The 21,912-nt window shown below is 53.7% G+C and overlaps 8 protein-coding genes across 8 annotated transcripts; 2 read left to right on the top strand and 6 right to left on the bottom strand.

Moving 5' to 3' along the window:
• Nucleotides 1-4: 4 nt before the first annotated feature.
• On the bottom strand, nucleotides 5-2,015 carry CTAM01_09817 (acetamidase/Formamidase; the record flags this gene model as incomplete). The annotated part of the gene is made up of 7 exons (XM_060525833.1): nucleotides 5-300; nucleotides 427-669; nucleotides 785-873; nucleotides 995-1,297; nucleotides 1,443-1,673; nucleotides 1,740-1,810; nucleotides 1,860-2,015. 7 exons carry the CDS (start codon nucleotides 2,013-2,015, stop codon nucleotides 5-7), a joined length of 1,389 nt encoding a protein of 462 aa, XP_060379519.1.
• A 695-nt stretch (nucleotides 2,016-2,710) lies between these two features.
• On the bottom strand, nucleotides 2,711-4,130 carry CTAM01_09816 (transmembrane protein UsgS; the record flags this gene model as incomplete). Its single annotated transcript, XM_060525832.1, has 4 exons — nucleotides 2,711-3,452; nucleotides 3,506-3,678; nucleotides 3,771-3,877; nucleotides 3,965-4,130. 4 exons carry the CDS (start codon nucleotides 4,128-4,130, stop codon nucleotides 2,711-2,713), a joined length of 1,188 nt encoding a protein of 395 aa, XP_060379518.1.
• A 2,695-nt stretch (nucleotides 4,131-6,825) lies between these two features.
• On the top strand, nucleotides 6,826-9,518 carry CTAM01_09815 (uncharacterized protein; the record flags this gene model as incomplete). The annotated part of the gene is made up of 2 exons (XM_060525831.1): nucleotides 6,826-7,078; nucleotides 7,141-9,518. 2 exons carry the CDS (start codon nucleotides 6,826-6,828, stop codon nucleotides 9,516-9,518), a joined length of 2,631 nt encoding a protein of 876 aa, XP_060379517.1.
• Nucleotides 9,519-10,818: 1,300 nt separating this feature from the next.
• Nucleotides 10,819-12,123, top strand: CTAM01_09814 (RTA1 domain-containing protein; the record flags this gene model as incomplete). The annotated part of the gene is made up of 4 exons (XM_060525830.1): nucleotides 10,819-10,837; nucleotides 10,895-10,994; nucleotides 11,109-11,255; nucleotides 11,352-12,123. The coding sequence occupies 4 exons, from the start codon at nucleotides 10,819-10,821 to the stop codon at nucleotides 12,121-12,123; spliced, it is 1,038 nt and encodes a 345-aa protein (XP_060379516.1).
• Nucleotides 12,124-13,485: 1,362 nt separating this feature from the next.
• On the bottom strand, nucleotides 13,486-16,671 carry CTAM01_09813 (GATA zinc finger; the record flags this gene model as incomplete). Its single annotated transcript, XM_060525829.1, has 2 exons — nucleotides 13,486-13,761; nucleotides 13,825-16,671. The coding sequence occupies 2 exons, from the start codon at nucleotides 16,669-16,671 to the stop codon at nucleotides 13,486-13,488; spliced, it is 3,123 nt and encodes a 1,040-aa protein (XP_060379515.1).
• Nucleotides 16,672-16,982: 311 nt separating this feature from the next.
• On the bottom strand, nucleotides 16,983-18,041 carry CTAM01_09812 (uncharacterized protein; the record flags this gene model as incomplete). Its single annotated transcript, XM_060525828.1, has 3 exons — nucleotides 16,983-17,141; nucleotides 17,833-17,895; nucleotides 17,967-18,041. The coding sequence occupies 3 exons, from the start codon at nucleotides 18,039-18,041 to the stop codon at nucleotides 16,983-16,985; spliced, it is 297 nt and encodes a 98-aa protein (XP_060379514.1).
• Nucleotides 18,042-18,475: 434 nt separating this feature from the next.
• Nucleotides 18,476-18,691, bottom strand: CTAM01_09811 (uncharacterized protein; the record flags this gene model as incomplete). Its single annotated transcript, XM_060525827.1, has 1 exon — nucleotides 18,476-18,691. One exon carries the CDS (start codon nucleotides 18,689-18,691, stop codon nucleotides 18,476-18,478), a length of 216 nt encoding a protein of 71 aa, XP_060379513.1.
• A 2,539-nt stretch (nucleotides 18,692-21,230) lies between these two features.
• On the bottom strand, nucleotides 21,231-21,383 carry CTAM01_09810 (uncharacterized protein; the record flags this gene model as incomplete). Its single annotated transcript, XM_060525826.1, has 1 exon — nucleotides 21,231-21,383. One exon carries the CDS (start codon nucleotides 21,381-21,383, stop codon nucleotides 21,231-21,233), a length of 153 nt encoding a protein of 50 aa, XP_060379512.1.
• Between the last annotated feature and the right edge of the window lie 529 nt (nucleotides 21,384-21,912).

Here is a 21,912-nt window from a genome sequence, read left to right as displayed (position 1 = left end):
TTCCTCACTCCTTATACGTCAACCCACCACCATAGCTATGCTGACTATTCGCCCCGCCCTTGGTAACAGTTCCCTCCTTCACACCCGTCGCGAAAGCGCAGCTGCCCAGGTCCCGCTTCTCGACTTTACCCGCGCCCGGCGAGATGTCAAAGTCGAAAATGTCCATCGGCAGGCCAATGGTCGTGCACGCGTTGGGTATGTCGACAATGCCCGCGACGTGACCCTGGATGGGCGCGCACGACATGAGGAGGTAGACCTGGTAGTCGCTGTAGCCGAAGCGGCGGAGGTATTCGATGACGCCTTTATGTTGTTTGCGTTAGCAAACATCATAATCATCAATCTTCCATTCGTAACATTCAAGGAAGCAACGAAGAGAACATGCAGGAGAAGGAAAAGAACAGAAGAGAGAGGGAGGAGGAAACGTACGAAGACACGTCTGACGATAGGCGACGGTAACATCCATGTAATGCTGCTTCCCGTGCTGATCAACCGAGAACCCTTCAAAGTAAATGTGCCGCCCGGGACCGAACTGCGGCTCGACGGGGCCGGGGATGTAAATGGGCGACTTGAGGTCCAGGTCGGCGACGCCGTTCTTGATGACTTTGAAGTTTATCGTGATGACGCCCGCCATCTCGATGGCGCCGCAAAAGGAGATTTCTCCGTCGCCCTCTGGGATATGGTTAGTGAGCTACCTGATGATATGGATACATGGTCATATGAGAGAGAGAGAGAGAGGGGGGGGGGGGGGGGGTGGGAAGCACAGTTGGTTTAGTTGGAAACTTACGAGAGAAGTGTAGGTCGCCGACGCTGAATTTGGCGCCGGGGACGTGGACGGGTAGGTAGACTTTGCTTCCTCTGCTCAGGTTCTTGATACTATTCCCCTCAACGTCAGTGACTCTCATTTCCCATCATCCCCGAGTCTATCACCCTCCAGATTTCCTCGTCGAAATTTCTCAAGGGTAGAAAGAAGTAAAGAGGATGCTCAAAAACTCACTCGCAGTTCCCGCCATGCTCAGGCCGCCCAGGAATCGTCCTGGCCCCCTCCTTACCAACCTTCTCCTTGAGCTCCGCGTTCGCCGCGCCGGCGTGCACGTTGATCGGCTCCGGCGGCTTCGCGACGTCGCGGTCGAGCTTGTTGGCCGCGATGAGCTCGCCCTCGCGCGCGTTCCAGGTGTCGAGGACTTCGGCGGACGGGGCGCACCCCAAGATGCCCGGGTGGATGAGCCCGGCGAATTTTACTCCCGGGATGTGTCTCGAGGTACAGTAGATTCCTTCAAAGTCCCAGATTGCCTTTGCCCTATTTGCGTTCACAGCGTTAATATGGGTTGTTTTTCGGTGAGAGAGGATGAGAACGGTGAGGATTGCGTTCATTATGTATGATACATAAGTGTTGTCGATGAGAGTGAGAGTGAGTGACGTGATGTGACAATGAAACAACTTACGCCGTTGGATACAATTCATCCAAAAACCCACCGCCGTTATTCTTATCAAATACACCTGTAAAGCCCCAAGGCTGGTCCTCGAACGGCTGAACGTCCATAATCTCCACCAGGAGCAGGTCCCCCGGCTGAGCGTCCTCGACCTCGAACGGACCGCTGAGGTAGTGGATCTTGGTCAGGTCGACGTTGAGCATGTCGTCCGCCGAGTCGTTGTTGCCAATCTGGCCACCGGTCCTGGCATTCTTGCGTGAGTTTGTTGAACACTAGCAGACGCAGGTGAAAGAAACAAGGGCGATTTACCAGTCTACGCATTCAATCTTGACTGTCTCGCCATTCTTGATAGTGCCGGAGAAGGGGACTTTGGGAGGAGGCTGGTTAGAGGGTACTGTGACATGATCTCCTTCCAGTTAAAGCACTCACTATCTGGATGCCATCTGTTCTGGTGTTGATGTCAACAAACTTGATGCTCGAGGCGTACATCGACAGCACTTGGGCACTTACATGTAGGCCAGGCTGCTCAGAAGCTGGCTTATCGAAGCTGACCTTGTTGGCCGTACGAATACCAGTCTTGCCCATGGTGGAATGGTTAAATTCAAAGTTGATTGTATCAGGCAAGTGATTCTAAGACAACAGAGTGAGATGAAATGTTCACTTGTCGTTATGAGATTGAGTGCCAGAACAGGTCGCTCAGCTTCCTAGTGTGGTAGATATACATGCAACCAAGCCAACGTCTCCAAACTACCCCGCCCTGAGCTCCTCGGAACTGTCTCACCCAGCGAATGAGACGCCTTTCTCTCCTGCCTCGTCTGGCTATCTATCCCGAGTATGGGATTATCCCCAACTGTCCTCTATGAGACGGGAGTGGTGGTGACTGCTGAGAGTTGCAAGTGCGGAGCTGGGTGCGGGCAGATAAGAGCTTTTGCCCGATACCGTAAGAGGCTTGTGTCTGGCAACCCCCGCATTGGCTCCGCCCGTCGGCCAGTCTCCAAAAACCAATCGATAAGACAGCGTAGTGATCTCATGTCGCATGCCTGCTCCTATCATAAAACGTAATTGATTGGAATCCGGGGGTTGGCTATCTCGGCATCTGTCGTTTACGCCTTGTCGGTCCCCTTCACCCGTACTGTTGCAGAAAAGAGCATTGCAAATGTCCGCAGAATGTCACCCTATCCCGGCATGTCTGGATTCACGCGGTTTAGTTAAGCCTACGGATAGCGACACCCGAAAAGTGATAGACGAACAGACACCCTCGCCGTTCCCTTGCCGTTTGCCTATTCGTGCTTTTGAGCATCACCTGTCGGGTTGGCCGGCCGCGACTTGAGGTGAATGGCATCAATATCGCCGAGGGAGAGGTTGAGGAATTCGTGCTTGTTCGTCCACTCCTGCTGGCTCGCGGCGAAAGCAGCCTTCTCGGCGGGAGGCGGGGGAGGATCGGTAATCTTGGTAATCAGGTACGCCGTTGAGGCCTCTGCGATACCATAGATCAAGACACCAACAAGGGGGATCTTAATCAATGTATAGAACCCGATGGCGAAGCCGAACAGCAGTCCCTCGCGGTTCCGGAACCAGTTCCTCTTCTGCTCCTTGGTAAAGTGCACACGAGAGAAATACGGCTCCAGCAACTCTCTCATCAAACTCCTCGACGCAAAGTAACTCTGCAGGAAGATGACAATGTACCGCTTGGGCAAGAAGATGCCTGTTCCAAAGATGACAGACGCAGGACCCAATCCAACGGCATTGTTGAATGTGTAGAAACTGGCCGCGGGCAGCACGAATCTACCGACGATGGGTAGGTACGATAAGGCGAATACGGCGAGGGAGATGGCACCCTTCCGAGCGAAGCGGTACAGGAACATGCTGATGGCTTCGGCCGTGCTAGTCGTGTGGGTGCTGCCGTCGCTGACCTTGTACATCTTGAGGTTGGGATAGTACATATCTCGAAGCTTGGCCGGGTCTTCGTGCTTGTGTTTTTGGACATACGTCTTATCAACCCAGTTCAGCGAATCCATAAACCTGTCTCCACGTTAGCATAAGACCCAAGGACTGGGGGTAAGATGCGGACTTACATGTTGTCGAGCGTCGGGGTGACGTAGCGCATCAGCGCCATGAGGAAAAAGGGGACCTGCAAAACATATTCCTCGATGAAGTTGAGGCCCCCAACAAGCTGGTCGTCCCAAGTGACATGGTCCAGGCTCAAAAAGAAGGACAGAATCCAGAGAAAGACTCTGACGCCAATGATCTATTGCGCTGTGTCAATACCTGCTGTGAGGAAGACAGGAGTATCTCGGTGGTTTTTCGTGCTCCTGGCGCAGGGGTTTAAGGTATACATACGGGAATGGAGATGACGAGACGGATGGCAAGGCCACTCAAGACGGCAATGCCGGCTTGTCGGTAGTGGTCCGATGTGAACAAGGCAGGGTTTTGAAGGGCTCGTTGAGCTTGTTGGCAGTTAGCATTTTGAGCTGTGTCAATAAACTCCAAAGGAATGGAGTCTGGACGCCATGTGCATGGTTCCATCAACTGACCTCCAACCAGCGTCAACTGGATGCCCCGCAGGATTTGGTTCAGGTCGAAGTGGGAGAGGTCGAACTCCCGCTTGAGCCTCTCCTTGTCAATGGGAAGCTTGTCGAGCTGCTTGTCAATCTGGCCTTCAAGCTTGTCGCGCCTATGACCCTTTTCAGAGGTCGCCATGTTTTCTCGAGGGTGTGGAGGTGACGATGCCGATCACCACGAACGTTGCTGGGTGTTGAGGTTCAAAATGTCGAGAGTCTTGGAGGGGCACGCGAGCTGTTGCGACCTTGTCAGCGCAAGGCTGGTTGCTTGGCCGGGAGCTAAACTTGCTGGGAGCTGGAGCTGAGTGTGGCGGGCAGACGATGACGACACACATACCGGGGGTTAGTGGCTGAGAGACCTAGCACCTCACAACGCTGCCCTGCAACCGGTATGTCCGGAAGGTCGTATGGTCCGAGCTTCACCGAGTGCCGGGAAGCCCCCGTGTTCCTTATCTTATCGATATCAGAGATAAGACCAACTAAGTGAGTCTACCTTAGGTAGGAGCTTCAAGTGCCTTGAGGTAAGGTACGTGGGTACCTAGCCCGGTAGGTACTTTTGGTACTGAACCACGTGAACCTACCAAACCACACAATTGAGGCGCCTCAGAAGCAGAATCATTCGCTTGTATGAGGGTGAGCTGCATGGTGATGCACCATCGCAGAACCAGTCAGCTCCGATGATCGGGTGTAAGTGGATTAAACATTGGGAGATGTGGTACCGGTTCATGTCGAGTTGCCGCGGCTGCGGCTGCATTGCGCACGCGTCGAACTTGCATCCCAGAACGCGTCCCTGTGCAAAGAGCTGGAACCCCTGCATGCATTGCTCAAAGCTCGACAGCTCGAAGCTTTGAAGCTCAGAGCTTTCAATGGACCAATGGCAGGTCCCTGAATTGTTAACCCCCAGGCATGCTGAGGCTCTTCAGGGTAGGTATAAACCCCAGGCGTTATATCTGCAATTGAATAAGACGGCTGTTGTCATGGGGGACCCGAGGCTCTTGAAGCTTTTTTGGAAACCTCGGAAGCTAGTTTCTGGTTGAGAATGCGGTGAGGGCTGAAATGACAAGGCAACACGAGCTCTCTAAGCCTCAATTTTTCAAAGGCGAGGATTGCAAGTGCGGAGCTGAAAAGGTATCCGTAACCAAATATGAACACTGCTGAAAATGCCAGGTTTCCACTGGATTTATGTTGAGGTTGCCCCGTCTCATCTTTGCCGTTTTCTTCTAAGCGAACATTACAACGCCTGGGCTCCCCCATATCGATCCCCATACTTATACGTAGTACGGATAGTCATGAAAAAAGTTAAGGGAATATTTTGGCTGGGATACGTCGGCTGTCCCCGGTGTGACCCCCCTAATGGATTGTGGACGCGGCACCTTATTCGCGAAGCGACAACGACGTGCAATCTCCAGGTTGGCTCCAGATGGGGCCGGGCACATCACGAGGGCGCGCGCTTCAGTGAGCCTAGTCATCCTAGCTTGTTCTCCAGATCTATCTAGGTGGTCTCCGTGCATAAGAAGACGGGGCAAGTGAGAGATCATAGCAAATTGGATCACAACAAGATGGGTGGTGAGAATATAGCATAGCAGACTCAGATCAGGTATGAGAGACAGTGAGTGAGGGGGCGAGTGAGTGAGAGAAAGAGAGAGAGGCATGTGAAAGCCAATCAGGATATGCTTGAGTGAGTGAGAGGGTTCGTTTTGTCTCAAACTCCCGCAATACTGGAATTGAGGGTCTCTCCTATAATTACCAGGTGGCAATGCATGTTCAGCATCTCTCTCCTGTGTACAGGGTATGAGTCTGCCAGTGTGTTTGAGCATTAGCAATCAACTCGAACGAGGTAAAGTGAGATGATGAGGTACGTCAGGCAAGGAATGATCCAGGAGAAAGGGAGTGAGAGAGAAAGTCTCATCGTACGGCCACAGGGTCGAGTAGTTAAGGACGGTGCCCAGGTGGGTGCGGGGCGCGGGGGGCCCATCGCTATCAAACGGCGACGCGATGGTTCAGGAAACCGGCAGCGTCAGAACCCCCCCGTCGGGCGCGTGTTTCCTCCAAAGCCTCGAACGAGTCCCCAAGAAGCCGTGACATCGTTAACCCCTGGTCGAACCATGAGCAAATCCCAGATCCGTCCAAGCTTCATCATCTTTTGTCCATCCATCCATTCATCCATCACCCACGTCCGCCGCGCCCACCCCCCCCCCCTTCCCTGTCGCCCTGCCTCAATCTCAATTATCAAAAACCTTTTTTCTTCCCTTCCTCTTACTTCCCTCCGCTCTCCGCCTTCCGGTCCCTCCTGCTCTCCTCATTCGCTTTTCCAGGGACACTCTACACACCCATCTTCTTCTTCCCTTCCATTCGTTACCCATCGTGTGGTGGCACAAGTGTTTCTTCTTCATCTGAAGGGTACTGAGACCGGAGCAAGACATTTTATTTTCTACCTAGGTTGCCGATTCTCGCTCGGCTCAAAAGGGGGTCCACGTCCTTCCGCGCCGCTGCATCAAGCCCGTTTGTTTGTCCGTTTCTCGGGTCCCTCAAAATTTACCCCCTTGCTACGGCCAGCATATCAGTCTTTCGCTTCCGATTTGCACCACCCTATTCTTTCGACCAAGGCCGGCGCGCTAAACCTACGCGACGCAAATCGATAACGCCCAACGAACGTCACCACCGACGACAACTTCCTCCTCTCAAGGCCTGTCATGTACTCGGTGTCAGTTCCGACATGACCCAGGTCCGACTCGTAGCACTCGCCCGTCAGCTGATAGTTCCCGCACGTACTTGACGACACTGCTCTCCCCTGGCCGAGCTGCCACACTCTCCCTTTCCCTAGGAATACCGCGATGGAATCTCTACGCCCTGCCTATCCGGCTCCTCGCCGCGTCGCAACTGCCCCGATACCAGCACACATGTCACGCCCGGCACCGCCCACATCGGCTGGTGGCCTAGTCGAGACACTATACAACCACCCAAATGTCAAGATCGTAGCATTCGCTGCTGCATCCAGAGGCCGAGCTCGGAGTCCAGGTCGCGGCCCTTCAGATGAGCCCGGCTCTTTGTCTGCCCACTCGCAGCTTGAGAGGACGATTGCCATTGGTAAGTTGCGCAAGTCCATCAACGTTCTCATGGCCATTGCTGATTGGGGGCCATCCCAATAGGGCCGTTCCGAATATACCGTACAGGATCCGTCGCCTTCTTGAACTGCGGCTCTGCTCTGCAGCCAATGTTACCCAAAAGCCAATGCTGGGCCCTCGCCGAAGACTCTAGCAAATTCGTCCTACAAATTCGCCGACCCAATTACTGGAGGATTGAGATTCCCGTCACCAACGCCGATGAACAGGAACTGGCTGCGGCACTGAAGGGTGTCTGGGATCAAATATTGCAATTCGAGAAGACGGAATGCCCTTTCAAACGGTCCTTCACGGTCATCCTCCCCGAGAAACCAAAGACACCCGTGAAAAAGCGACCATGGACACCCCCGGTTAAACGAGCCCTACCCGTCCTTTCGACCCCAGCTCACGAAGTCGAGGTATCACCGACGCCAAAAGCTTTGACGCCAAATACTGGCAGGAGAGCTTCGACATCTTCCCTCCGCGGCCGAAGCGAGCAACGCCGGCTCTCCACTATCAGCAATGACTTTCACTCAAGCTCAAGATCCCGTGATCCGAGTGCCGAGATATCGAAAGCGGCAGAGCCCACGGATGCCGCGCTGACTCCCACGGCCGAGAGACCAGCCGTTGCGACAGAATTGAAGATTCCGAAGCGCGGAGCGGAGGTAACCCGCAATATCGCTAGCAACAACATGGCTCAAGAGGTGACCGATGAGGAAGGTCCTACGTGTGACGTGGTCAAGATGGAAAAGACGGAGCCAAAGGGGAGTCACGAAGAAGCCACATTCGAGGACTCAATCGCCGAGGAAGAGGAGCCCGAAGATGAGGTTTGCCGAAAAGATCTGACGGTTCCCGCCGAGGAGCCATCAGCAAAGTCACCAGGAGTTCAAGTTACGAATGGTGACATTGGCGGCATTGATGCACAAAGCAACGCTGGCGAAGAGGTGACTGCCGCTGCGGCCTCACCAGCATTGCATGCCGCACCGCTACAAGCACCTGTGACAGTACCTTCGACGGAGATGGTCGATCGCGAAGAGGACACCCAGGGCCCTGAGGTTCCCCAAGTTTCCATCAAAGTCGACGACTCATTGACCCAGCCAAAGGAAAGCAAGACAGACACCCAGGTGGAGACTATGGTGACTGTTGAGCGGCCAGTGACTGGTCATAGGCTGCCAAACGACATCAAGGAACAGCTCGTCACTGTGGAGGCATTGCCCAAAACACCTCTGTCGGCTGAGGCAAGCACACCGACGCCCACTAACATTTATGACGTGATCCGGAACTACGAGATCAAGATGGCCGCTGCGGTTCCCGAGTCTACGCCGGCCACTAAACCTGTCGCTGAGCCCAAGGCTGTTTGCGAGAAGTCAGCGATAGAGACGAGGAATACCAGCGGGAATGGGTCAAGCAGCGAATCACAGTCCGCGACAGACGAAGATACAGTTCTCGAAGGCAGTGGGGTTGTGGGTAGCAGAAGAAAGAAGCTTCGCGGATTCAGAGCCGGCAGGGCTCTGGTTCCCCCACAATTGACCCTTGTTACCTCGCCACCGTCAAAGTCGGCCATGAGATCGACTCCGATTCTGGATGAAGCAACTTCACCAACTGGATCTACAGATTCGTTCCACAGCTCAAAGTCATGGCACTCGCCCGCTCAATCGCCAATTACGCCTGTCCCAAGATCTCCTGCCTCAGACGTGTCTCCAACGAGGTTCCCATACCCTCACGACAATATTCTTATTCCTAAGAAGCCTTGGCACTACCGCGACATTTCCGATCTGACTGTGACACCGGAGACTCGGCGAACTTGGGATGCGACTTCGTCTCTGACCGACGACAGCTCGTTGGAGAGCGCTGCTACTGCGCCAGACATGGTGTCTGAGGTGGTTGAGCAGCCTGACAAGGTTGCTCTTTCCGAGGACGAAGCGGCAACTACAGCTGTCGTGCGTCGCCCGTACATTCGACACAGATCAACCACCAGCAGCATCTCCGTCGGCCGCAGAGCGCTCTCCCCTCTGCCGACGGCGGCCAACCTTTTTGCGCCCACGAGTACCCAGGCCAGGTACCACCCCCTGAGAAGCCGCCTGGAACTCGTCCGCAGACTTCCCATGGCCATCGTATCCAAGACCTGCGAGGTTCTTCTGGGTCCGCCGAGTCATCTCATTGCGCTGATGCTCCAGGTGGCTGCTAAGATCGCCGCCGGGCAGTGGCGCGGTATGATGTTCGGGTTCGGCGAGGGCGGCGAGACGATCCCCGTGCAGTGGGACTACTCTGACGACGAGTACGATAGCTGGGGCGAGAACGACGATTATTATCTCAGCCAAGTCGAGTCATCGCGTGCGAATAGCGTGATTGGCACCGACGACGGCGAGAATGACGAGGCCACCGACAACGCGAACGGAACGGGTCGCGGGTGGGAGGTTGACTGATGAGACCCCAGGAGGCATCAGTCTGTAATGATTTCATGTATGACTACTGTATGTTTTTAATCGCCAGGAACTGCATCTAGGATGGAAACTTTTTTGGGCGTTTTCTTTTTGGAGAGAGTAAAGGAAGCAAGCTACACGAAACGGGTCTCGGATCCTGGAGAGGTTTCCGCGCGTGCAGATATCCCGGCAATGTGTGGCATCACATTCACGTTGGGTCCTGATTCTTTCTCTGATGTATAAACACTTTTGGGAACGGCGGAAAGGGATAGGAGGGCACTTGAAGGATTTTTGGCCACTTTTTGATTGGCATTACGAGGCATTTAGTCCAGTACGCTGGCCCCGCCAGGTACTATTCAGGGATGAATTCATTTCACGATTTCAAGAGCTTGTTACAGTGCCCTGCGTGCATTGCTCATGAGTGTAAGCAGCCACACTTGGTCCTCGGAACGTTAACCTATGAGAAGAATGGACTCGAGAGGCTTAGGCAGTCTCGTGGGGTCATCTTTGCAGAGCCCTGCGTGCCGTATTGCTCATAGAATCCCCAACGAGCCGGTTAGTCACCGTCGAGCCGACAGCATCGGGTACATCTTCCGGATTATCGACCAGACTGTACCAAAAGACTGGGAAGGGCCACGAAACCCAATGAAGATCAAACACACGAGATATACGACGGGATGACAGCTGACAAGGGCCTACCTACCGGGCATGCACTTGGCTCTTAGGCTTGGGCTGCGTCTTTGGCTGATTCAGGCACCTCGAATCTTTGGAGATTTGAAGAACGCCCCCCACCGTTGTCGAAGAATCAAGAACGAGACTGCGACATTGTTGAAGCTTAGCTCTTTCGTGGGGCGTTCGAGGTGTTGTCAGTCGGGTCATCTTTCTGCGCGCGTCGTATTTGAGGGATGGATGCGATTGGTTGATGGCGACGCCTCGTGAGGCTGATCTTGGGGGGGCTTTGCGAGCGTATTCGTCGGGTTACGGTTTCGAGGTATTCAGGATACCGAAGAAGTGGGCAATTGGAAGATCACCGAATGTGGAAGTGCATATTTCCTGCTGACGGACGAAAAGGTCTGTTTGTACAAGTGTGTGTGATGCCTGATGTTGATAAATATATAAATGAACGTGGGACGGAAATCCTCTTCAACAGGTTATATCCTCCGGGACTCTAATACTACAACCCGGTTTCTAAGTGCTATGAAAAGTCCCAACTCCTCGGAATTTACTTACAACTGGTTCTCTATCAACTGAAAAACGAGAAACTCCTAGAAACCGGTCAGGCTTGGGGAACAGTGGAACAAACATGAAGGACGGCACGTATGGTAAGAATGAATAACCGCCCCTGGCAGGCCCCCTGTTACTTACAAGAAATCCAAAAGTCGACGGGAGCTACTACTTCTACGCCCCAAACAAAGCAGCACCCATCTTCTTCGCCGTAGCGTTTGCCGCCTCTGGTACACTGCACTTTTGGCAGAGCTAGTGAGTCTATTCCAATACCGTGTGCTCGGTCCAATTCTAAAAGCAAACGAACCCAACTCCAATCTGAAGGGAAGAGCGGCATTTTCCCTGACTGACAACTGATGTGGGATCCAGTCACTACAGGTTCTTCAAAGTCACCGCCCTGTTCTCCTTCTGCTGCCTCCTCTTCGCAGCCGGCTTCGCCGTCCGCACCTACGGCGCGTGGCACTACGACGACCTCAACATCTTCATCGCGAGCGTGTGCCTCATCTACGCAGCTCCGTAAGTAACCACCGTTCTTCTCAAATCCACAAATCCCACAATGAGCAAAAAGACAAACGAAAAGAGGAACCCTCAACTCACCCCCCTGCTCCCAAGACCCCTCCTCGAACTAGCAAACTACAACATCCTAGGCCGCATCCTCTACTACGCCCCCTACGCCTCCCCCCTCCACCCAGGCCGCGTCCTCACAACCTTCGCCTTCTTCTCCAGCATCGTCGAAGCCCTGAACGGGTGGGGCGCGTCTTACTCCGCAAACCAATCCCTCACCCAGCGCGAACTAGAAACAGGCCACGCCCTCATCAAGACAAGCCTGCTCCTCCAAATCTTCGTCCTCGCCTCCTTTACAGCTCTCGCCGTCGTCTTCCACCGGCGGTGCGTCGCCGCCGGCGTAGCGTCCGCACGCGGCGTAAAGGGCCCGATGGTGACGCTCTACGTCAGCGTCGTGCTCATCTCCGCGAGGACGTTGTTCCGCGTCGTGGAATACTTCAGCCTCGCTCGGGTCCGGTTCGACGCGCAGACGAAAGAGGGCGATGTACCCCCCGCGATACGCTACGAGTGGTTCTTTTACGTCTTCGAGGCGAGCCTGATGCTGGCCAACGTCTGCATGTTTAATGTCAGGCATCCGAGGCGGTATTTGCCAGAGCGGTATACGGTGTACCTTGCCCCGGACGGGGTCACCGAGGTGGAAGGGCCGGGTTGGAAGGACCCGAGGGCGTTTTGGGTGACTGTTGTTGATCCGTTTGATGTGAGGGGGTTGGTGAAGGGGAGGGATCGCGGGATGGAGAGGTTTTGGGAGAGGGGTGATGGTGGGAGGCATGGAGGAACCGAGGGGGGTAGAGAGGGGGAAATGGGGAAGGACGGTGTTTGATGAGTTTTGTAAGTGTGGTGAGCGAGGTTCGCCGTGATTGTTTGGTGTTGTACTGGGCTTGTATTTTCCTGTTTCCATTTCTTGCTTTCCTCTTGTTCAGTGTGATCAAGCCTGTAAGTGTAGTAGGCCGGTCGTGGTTGAATATATCCAGACATCTCTGGCAACGTTCGTCTCTAAGTAATCTGGCATGGCATCTAAGAAAGCAGAATCGAATGTGAGAATGTTTCACCTCAGTATAGAGGCATTCTCGACGATACAGACCGAGCTTTCTGTCCATACACCCCATGACCGTTTCGTAGGTAACGCCCCATGGCAAGTAATGGACCTGGCCCAACAATATAACCATTTCATCTTACACGCGTTAGTTGGTGCAAGGTAAACGACCGGTCATCACTTACTTCATGTTTTGAGGTCGATACGACGCAGCAAACCTGAACCATCGTCAGCGCCTTGAACAGGCGGGTAGAAAGCATCATATCAATAATTAGACTAAGAATTGGGGCAATGTTCTTCATACTGAAGTATGGAGCACACTTTCGGTAATCAAATCATCACGTCCACGACAGACAAACACAAGTCTTCATACAAACAAAATCCATGGGGTATGTCTCATTCAGCTACATTCCGTTTCATATAAAATGGCTAACACCAAGGCCGGTGGCCAACGATTAGCATCCCTCACCCGTCTCTCACCTGCCTCAATCACCCACCACCCATGGTATCAAGCGGGTTCATCCCGACAAGTACTTCATACGTAGAAGGGAAGGTGTGAAAGAATACAGACAAAAGACGAAGAAGGCTTCCAACCAATCCGGCCTTTCATAATGCTTGATCGCTTCTTTTCTAAGTCCATTCCGCTCCGCAAAAATCATCCTTAGCCAGCACCTCCTATATAGAAAGATCTCAGACCAGATAACCGACCACCGGGGTACAGGAAGGGCTGCTTTTCTTTTGCTGTCCTTTCCCACCTCCAAGAGGTAGAAACTTATGATGCCAATCTACCCAAAATGATGTCGGTGTGGTATCGCAAGCTGGTCAGTTCCGGCCGTAACAGCGAGTAACTGATCATCACCCGAATAAAATAGATTTGCGTTCTGACCCCCGGTCCATGACGCCTCGTGTACCTTACGTAGAGAAAATGTCAAAGTTCCTAGAAATGTTCAAGAAAAAATCGCCGGGGTGATATCAACCGTCTTTGTTGGTGGCGCATCTGGGCACTAGGTATTACCAGGCCATCGCCACAAGACCTCGGGAAACGAAAGTATAATGGTATCTCGACAGAAAGGGCGTGTGCTTGGACCGATAGTGTGTGAGTTGCGCGTAAGATAGATAGATGGATGAGTGACCATTGTCGCTCTCTCGTTATTCTCGTATGGATGTCATTCCGCCGCCACTACCGCCTTCGAGAAGAGGCTGACTCGGTGGAGGCATGCCTTGGTGACTTTTGGAGACGGAAACAGACGTGGCAGGTGTGCCATTTCCTGAACTGTCGCTAGGTCTTGCTGGCGTGCTGCTGCTGGCCTTGACTTCGTTTTGGAGCTGAGACGAGTGTATGGGCGAGTTCGACTTCTTACTGAGTGCGTCTGCGTTGGTGTTTGCGCCTCCTCGAGACGAATTGCGCGGTGAAACCCGCCCAACCTAATCCTGATTAATATCGTCGTCCTCCACTCGGCTTACTACAGAGGGCTCGGCGCTTCTCACCTGCTTTGCCCAGCGTAAACCGCAGCTGTTGCAGAGGTCTCTTTGACCACTAGGACCTCGTCGCCACTCGGGCGTGTTGCGCGTATGGCAGTTGGCGCAGTCGCGGACGACATTGCCTACTCCCTTTCTCCTCTTTCTCTTCTTCTTATTCGATAATAGGCCACCCAGCTCTTCAGCAAGGATCCTATTGACCTTCTCCATCTGGCGGAGCTCGAATTGCCAGCTGGAGCACTTTGTCGTTCGCAGCTCGTCGAAAATGTTGTCGTCCGAGGCTAGAGCAGCATCCTGCGAACCGTGTATCGCTTGACCGCCCGGTAGTGACATCGGCCCGGCCTTTGCAAGATCGGTGCTCTGTGTTGCGAGTTGCACATTCTGGTTGGCCTGAGAGGTTGATTTGACGCTTCCTGGGGGTGTAGCCGCCGGTGCGATGCTCCTCGACGATGCTTTGAGAAGTTTGGTCTGCGCCAATAAGAACGTGGGCTTCTGACCATCTGAGGCATCTCCAGGATACAAAATGGTTTGTGCCTGAAGTACCTGTCCTCTCCTGTTGTGAACCTCATGTTTGCATGTCACTATTTTGCCTCTCCTTGCCTTTTCGATCGCTCGGCCAAATTCGGCACGACTCTCTCTGCGCATGAGCTCCTGCATGCTGGTGCCTATCAGGGTGTCTGGCTGCAAGTCGAGCAAAGACCGAATGTTAGAAGACACGAAGAGAAACATGCCGGATACCGAAATCTTGGTCCATAATTCGCTGTCGCCAATGCCTCCGTGCGCTTCGAGGTCTCGCCGGCTCAATGCGAAAACGGGTCGTTTTCTCCCTACCAGAATGATACATTTTCTACCTTTTCCGTGCTCGAAGAATAATGAGCCGTGGCTTTCGAACCACGTGTAGCCACTTTGCTTCCGCCTTATGCGGAAGACAATGTTGACCGAATTGCCCGCCGTGGCGTCTTTGAGTTCACGGGTAACGGGCACAATATCGGACGGGTGACATACGGTCGAAAGGGAATTGCCCACCAGCTCTGTCGCGTCATACTCCAAGACCCTCTTGCAAGAAGGTGATAGGTAGAGGAACAACCCTTTAAGTGAAAGAACGTGAACAACGTCGTCGGTGTTTTCGAGAAGCATCTTATCCCAAGACTGCTTGTGCCAGTCAGACACCACACCCTTGGGGTTGAATTGCTGTAGCAGGGTAGACACGTCGTCAACACCCAGCGTCTGTCCATTTTCGGCCTCGACAGTGTTTTGATTCGGGGGTGTCCAAATGTACTGGCCAATGTCGCTATGTTTGTAGTTGACCTTGACACCGCCTGCGTCCTGGCCCTGAGAGATGGCATCTGGGCATTCGACGAGATCAATTTGAAAGCCAACGAAGAACCGCACCTCGTTGGGGTCGTCCCACGGGATCGGAATCATTGTCAAAAGATTCAAGAAAGGCTTGCCGCCCTTGCGATAGTTGATCAAACTTTGCTGAACCTCGCGGCCTTCTGCAATCTTCTTTTTGAGATTGTAGACTGACGCATCGTCCACGAATTCACGCTTCGAGCCAGCTTCGACCTTGGCATCGGGAGCTTGCAGGAACCGACAATTTTGGCCGACAATTTCATGACGGCTGTAACCCGTCAAGTTCTGGAAGTTGTCGGAAACGTAGATAATCGGGCAGTCATTCAGTGAGACGTCGCAGACCACAAATGCACAGGACATGTCCACGGCGCCAAGATGAATTTCGGGGTCCTTTCTTGTAGCGACGTACCATAACGCCCGCATCATATCGAAGCCGCTCTTTGAGTAGACGTTCTTCTCTTTGGACTCTGCACGAGGTGTTTGAGGTCCCATGGCGGGAGTCGTCTCTGCGGTTGCGGCAGGTGCAGCAGAGGCTGCTGTCTGGCTCGTTGCCATGGATGATGATCGGTTATTGGGGGACTGCGAAGAAGTCTGACCTGAGTTGGTTGACACCTCGCGGGATAATGTTGACGGAGTTGTCTGAGGACCGCTTGAAACAGAGCCGAATTTGGGCACTTGGGCAATTGGTCTGTTCGAGTTGTCTGCCGACGTTTGGTATTGCTGACCCATACTCAAAGCCTCGTTGTCGGCGTTGTCGATATCTAGTGGCGTGTCGAGGGCAGACTGTGGTGCTGTTCCGGGTGTTTCATCGGCTCCCAGATCCATGGTCATGTCGTTGGCGGTCGTGTTGAGAGGGCTCGGAAAAGCGTTGGCCATGGATGTTTGGCCGTACATATTCATACTTGACGTAGTCGGCATACCCATGTTGGCGTACGCCGGAGGCATCATCGAACTCATCATATCGGGAGAAAAGGTGGTGAATGCATTTGTCGGCGACATCTGCAGTCCGTCTTGGGTAGCGTACGCCTCCATGCCTCCAGGTATGGAAATGTTGCCGGGAACACTGTTGCCCATCCCTCCGTTATTCGTCATGCCACCGTCCATGCCGCCATTCATGCCGTTGCCCATTTGGCCGGCCATGTTAGAAAATTCGCCGTTCATGGTCGGGTTTTGGAAGGGATAGTTGAGCATCTGATTGTCATCAGCGCCGAACTCCATCATGGACATCCTCCTGTCGGCGCCGGCGTTTTGGGTGTTCTGGTTTGAGGGCATGTATGGTTGGTGTATGCTGCGGCGCCGTTGCAGTTCATGGTTGTTACTGTTGATAATGTCGTCGAGCGAGTCGCCGTTGCCGCCCATCATGGACATGCCATGGCCTTGGTTCATTTGGTGGTAGCCGTGGCCGCCTCCTTGGCCTTGGCTCTGCATCTGGCGTTGCTGAGACTGTTGCGACATCTGTCGCTGCAGCTCTTGAGGAGTGAGCTGCGGGTAGAAGGCCTCCATGGCGATCGCATCGGTGTCCCAAGGACCTTGTCGTTGATGGTGGGCCAGTCGTCGTGTCGTCCCGTATCGGTCGATAGTGGTGGTGGGGTGCAAGAAGTCGTCGAGTGTTGTCGAGTCGCAACCAGTGGGTGGTTCGTTCAGGCGTCCAACTTGTACTTTTCTCTCCCGAGGCGCCGGCTTAAATAGTGCCACCGGTGCATACGGTCGGGGGTGCGATATCGCGTCACAATCCTCGTCCTCCTGTCATGGACCAGTACACGTATTGTAGGAGTTGTGAGGGGGAGGCCGTCGTGTGCTGCGGGAAAAGCAGGTTAGGGTGCCGGCAACTGAACGTCGGCCAGATGAGTATCGGTGGCCGGGTTTTCGGGGTTGGTGAAGAGCGGGATAATGGCGTCGAGCGCGGTGGTCGCTTGGTTTTGGCGAGGCAGAAATGCGGTATGCTGCGCGTTGGCAGAGATGTCGTCGTGGGGCTGTTGATGTCGAGTCTTGTTGTGTCGAAGAATTGGACGTCGGTGGATTCGGAGGCCGGAGGTGGTGGGAGCAGACGTGAGAAACAGTCGTGGGAGGACCCAGATTGGCTTTGTTGCGGGGAGGGAAGATGGAGTTTGATGGACGTTCTCGGTGGTTGATTCCAGTGTGCCCAGTCACCCACCGGGCAGTTCACAGAACGCAGTACGCAGTAAGTAACTATGTAACTATGTAACTATGTACTCCGTACCTTACGTAGTGGTGGGCGGACAGGCGAAGGGGGGAAGCGACGTGATTGGGGGCGGCATGGCATCAGGGCCCACGGCTCGGCGGCTGATGTATAGACATGTTCCTCTTGGAGCGAAGGAAGCTCGATCGGTACCTAATTACGTCCGAGAGATACTTGGCTTTACCTTGCCATCCACTTATCTTACCTTGGACGTGGGCGGGCAGCATTAAGGGCGAAAGAGCGGACAGTCACGGTCGCTTCCATCATTTGAGAGCCCGGTGCGCTGGAGTGGACCGGGGATGCTGGGTGCCACTGCCTATTCCCTTGCGGGTACTTCCCAGGTTGGGTTTACATTGGAAAGACTCGGCGCGTTTGGGTAGCGACGGACTGGGACTGGGACTGGGACGGGGACGGGGAGGAAACGAGACGAGAGGTCCCTGGCACCTGGGAGTCGTCTACCTTACCACCCTTTCTTCAATAGTGCCCGTGCTGATCCGGCATGTTTTGGCGGCGGGAGGTTGCCTGCCCTGCGCCATAGTACACACAGTAAGTGCCTATGTGCCTATTCCTGAATACTCTGTGAGTCTGTGTCTGTGACTGAGGTGTCGCCCACCGCCGGAGGAAGACCACCGAGACAGGGCATGCCGGCCTTGGGATCTTCGGCATGGCACATCGTTTCTACTGTAAGGTTGTACGACTCCAGGCCCCGTTCTCTGTCCTTCTCCTCGGTTCTTGGCTTTCACCGTATCCGTACTACGGTACTACCTTGGTTTCACCGGGCACGTGATGGCGATGGGCCATCATGCTCTAGACAGGCTCGATAGCGTGAAAATGATCCGGTTGATTCTATACAATTGCAATAGTTTAAGCAGCCTTGTATGCGAGAAATCAATCAACACGGCATGAGGTGAATGGCTGTTACGGAGAACTGCCCTACCCGGAAGTTTGGAGCCACCAGAAGCCAGAGGAGAAGAAGAAGGCCCAGATAATCCCATAACAGGAATGATGTGCCGAGCGATATGCCCTATGTGAGTGAGTCCGGAACAGAGCCGGTGGGAGAGATTTAACACGCATGGATTGCGCATGGCAGCACCATGCTGAGTGAAGTCAGAGACTGTCTGGAGTTTGAAGACTGCGGCTAGCTGAGGTGGGTGGTGAAGACGAATTGAATGGAAATAGGCCGGTCAAGAAGCTGCGATCCGCCGTGGATCTGTGGTGTTCCGATTTCTCGGCCGTGGCAGAGTCGGGTGGAATGTTGAAGATGCTGCCCGTGGCTGACGGGACGCGGGTAGGTGTCCGTACCTTAGTTTTGGTGCATGGCATCCATCCCCCATGGCCCCCAAGGCTTCTCCCAAGAGTCCCCAACACTCAAGAGGTGCGTCTGAAGAATGCCAGCAGCAAATGGAATGGTAATTAAGGTATGCGCCCGCCGTGCCACAGGATAACGCCAATCGTGCTCGAGAGAAACCTCTTTCGTCATCATATGGGGGTGCTGGGCGTCACTACGCGTAATATACATCATCTTATATCCAGGTCTGGACCAATGTGTAGGTTGTATGGAAGTACCTCTCAGGTGGAGAGGGAGGACCCCACCCTTGCATCCAGGCTGGACGCTGAATGGAGGGAGAGGCGACAGAAGGAGGATACGTACTGTGTACCTGTCTTGATTCCATGTTCCTCCGACCAATCAACGGGCCGCCACACTTTCCCATGTTTTCCATGATTCCGACAGATGAGCATTACTTGTCCCATCCAACCTTGCCAACTTGCATCTACTGCGTACACAGCATATCGGCTTGTTGAATCCCTACGTTACTTTGTTACTTCTATCCCTAAAGTGCCTTACAACCACATGTTATCTGACCCAACTTCAACAGGTGCCTAGGCCACCATCTTCCAGATACTGAAAACGGCACTCAACGTACGCAGCAGCATAGGAACAGGGATGGGCCTGCGAGCGGGACAAGCACGGACAGAGTTGACTTTTCCCCAGCAGAAATCCATTTCGTCATTTCTCCTGGGGCCTTGCCGCCTTGGACAGCCTTAAATTGTACCGACACTCACACACACACACACACACATACCCGGGATACCAGACCAACCCAAACAGCTGCGGCACCAACTCCCACTGAAAGTCTCCCACCCCCTTGACACCCTTGACTCCTGACGTGCTCACAACCAACACTTCCGCACCACATTCCTACACTGCCTATTTACGGTATCACAAAAGTAACAAACATCAATTGCGCCCAAGCTCGAGCAGCAAAACGAACCGTTGGTCACCATCCCATCTTTCTCTTCCGCCAACTACGGCACCACTTGCTGCAGTAGGTAGCTCAGCAGGAAACCCATCATGTGAGGAGAGAACTTGAGCAAAGTGCATTCCCCATTTCACCTCCCCTAGCGTAGGTAGAGACTGCACACCTGGGCACCACGGCACCTAGGGTTTCTCCCATTCTCCATTTCCAAATATGCATCGACACCGTCTCCCATCCATCCACTTTCGATTTCCCATGTCATCGGCGATCGATCCTCTCTGGCACTCTGCCACGCGCCCTCGATCTCTCCCTATCCATCTGCGTACTCCATACACGGCTTTTTGAAAAAACCCTTTCGCTGAGACTGGAAAGAAACCCTGGCATAGCCTGGCAGGCCTTGGGGCAGCGGCCCGAACTCGGGTTAACCACGAACATCCTGCAGCCAATGCCACCACCCGCCCGCTCGTCTCACACATAAAAAACCTTCGTGATGCTTATTCACGATCTACCCGTCCTGCCCTCCGCCGTAAAGATCGCTGACAAGGCCCCTGACTCAGCGGCAGCCACTTTGGCCAGCCAGCAAGCCAGCCAGTCCCCTCGGCAGCAGCCTCGTTCTAACCCCAAAGCTGAGATAGATGCCCCAAGCTCTCTGCCTACCTACCTAACCTTACGCCCTTACGCAGTACCTAGTTCTGCCTCTTTCCTGACTGAACCTGTCTTGCCGTGCCTGCCCGCGTCTCGGCGCCACATGAGACCTCAGCCGACCGCCGCAAGCACCATACTCGACAGCCCACCTGTGGTCTGCCATGTGACTCTCGCCCACCAGCCAGATACCCCCAAAAGCAGTAAAGATCAGCAAAAGAATGGCATACCTCAATGATTTACTTTGTATGTTGCGAGTTCTGTTGGAAGTGACATCCGCCAATCTGAAGCGCTTCTCATCATCCAGACGAGCTTCTCAACACCATTCATACAACCATGTTCCGTCGCGTGAACCAAGCCATGCTGCGCCCACGAGCTTGAACCCTCTCCCGGGTATTGGAGGAGTAGACAGAGCAATCACCTTGTAGGCAGCCCAAGCCCGACGTCGTAAACGGATGCGAATCCGACAGTTCCTTCTCCTTGCAGCGAGCTGAGGCACGCGCACCTAAAGATAACGTAACGGGCATGCATCACTAGCATCTCCCCTCGCTCCGTCTTTGAACACCAACCGTGAACCTGACGTGCCCCTACCTATGCCCTCTGGTTAGCAGACCACAGCTTGAAACCAAAGTGCGCTTTCCGACGGGGATTGACGAAAAGCTCGGGAAACCACAATGCAAGAGAACCGTTAACGAGCAACACGAGAGCACCTCGCACAACAGTGAATCATTAGTAGAGACCCGCAGGCCGGGTATGATCAGAATGTACCTAGTCATCTTTAGAAATCGAAAGCTCGGCGGCGTGCGTGATGCGTGTCTTTGTGTCTCTGTACGACGACGACGACGACGACGACGAAGGAAGCAAGCAATCTCCCGAGTAACAGTGCCACACAGATCCCCGTACCCAGCATGGCATTCTCACAATCGATGCAGAAGAGAAGAAAGAACGCGGTAACACCAGAATTACGCTTTCCCCCTTCGTGTGCCCCTCCTCCGCCTCCCCGCCATCCCCAACGATGGGAGTACGAAGAGGAAGAAGAAGAAAAGCAACGACCTTATCCGACTCCCGGTCCGACTTGACCTCGAACTTCCGAGATAGCAAGACCTGTCAAACATCTTACTAACGAACCGGGCCAACCGAGCTAATACGTAGCCAAGTAATAAGAGGAGTCTTCCCGGTGGCTTTCTCTACCACCTATGTGTATCTAAAGTGTATGTCAAGTGAGGTCCAGGGTGTAAGTCTGAACCACCACCCACCCCGCCATATCCGATTTCCCATGCCATTCGGTCCAGTAAGGAGGGGTGGCGAACAGACATGGCAATCCCATTTGCCCATGTGCAATTTTCCATTACCTGCCTTTTTTCTCCTTCTTTCTCGCTGAAGGATGTCATCAGGTATCCAATCAGCTTTATCAGTCCTGTGGCTCTTCAAGCAAACATCGTAACCCACCAGTAAACCTGCCACTGAACAAAAACGTCAAAAAAATAAAAACATACAACACCAGGTATTCGCTGATCGTCACCGACTCAACTACTAATCTGGCCCTCACCGGCTTGTCTATGGGAGAGCGGACGGGATCCCGAATTCTCCGATGGGTGTGGTCGTATGTGCTTGTTCCCGGGTAGAAATTCTATTATATCGGAC

The sequence above is a fragment of the Colletotrichum tamarilloi genome, assembly GCF_030869305.1.
Source record: "Colletotrichum tamarilloi strain Tom-12 chromosome Unknown Scaffold_41.1, whole genome shotgun sequence".
In the NCBI taxonomy this organism is placed as follows: domain Eukaryota; kingdom Fungi; phylum Ascomycota; class Sordariomycetes; order Glomerellales; family Glomerellaceae; genus Colletotrichum; species Colletotrichum tamarilloi.
The sequence above is the reverse complement of the archived record's forward strand: the minus strand, read 5'-3'. Positions and strand labels throughout refer to the sequence as shown.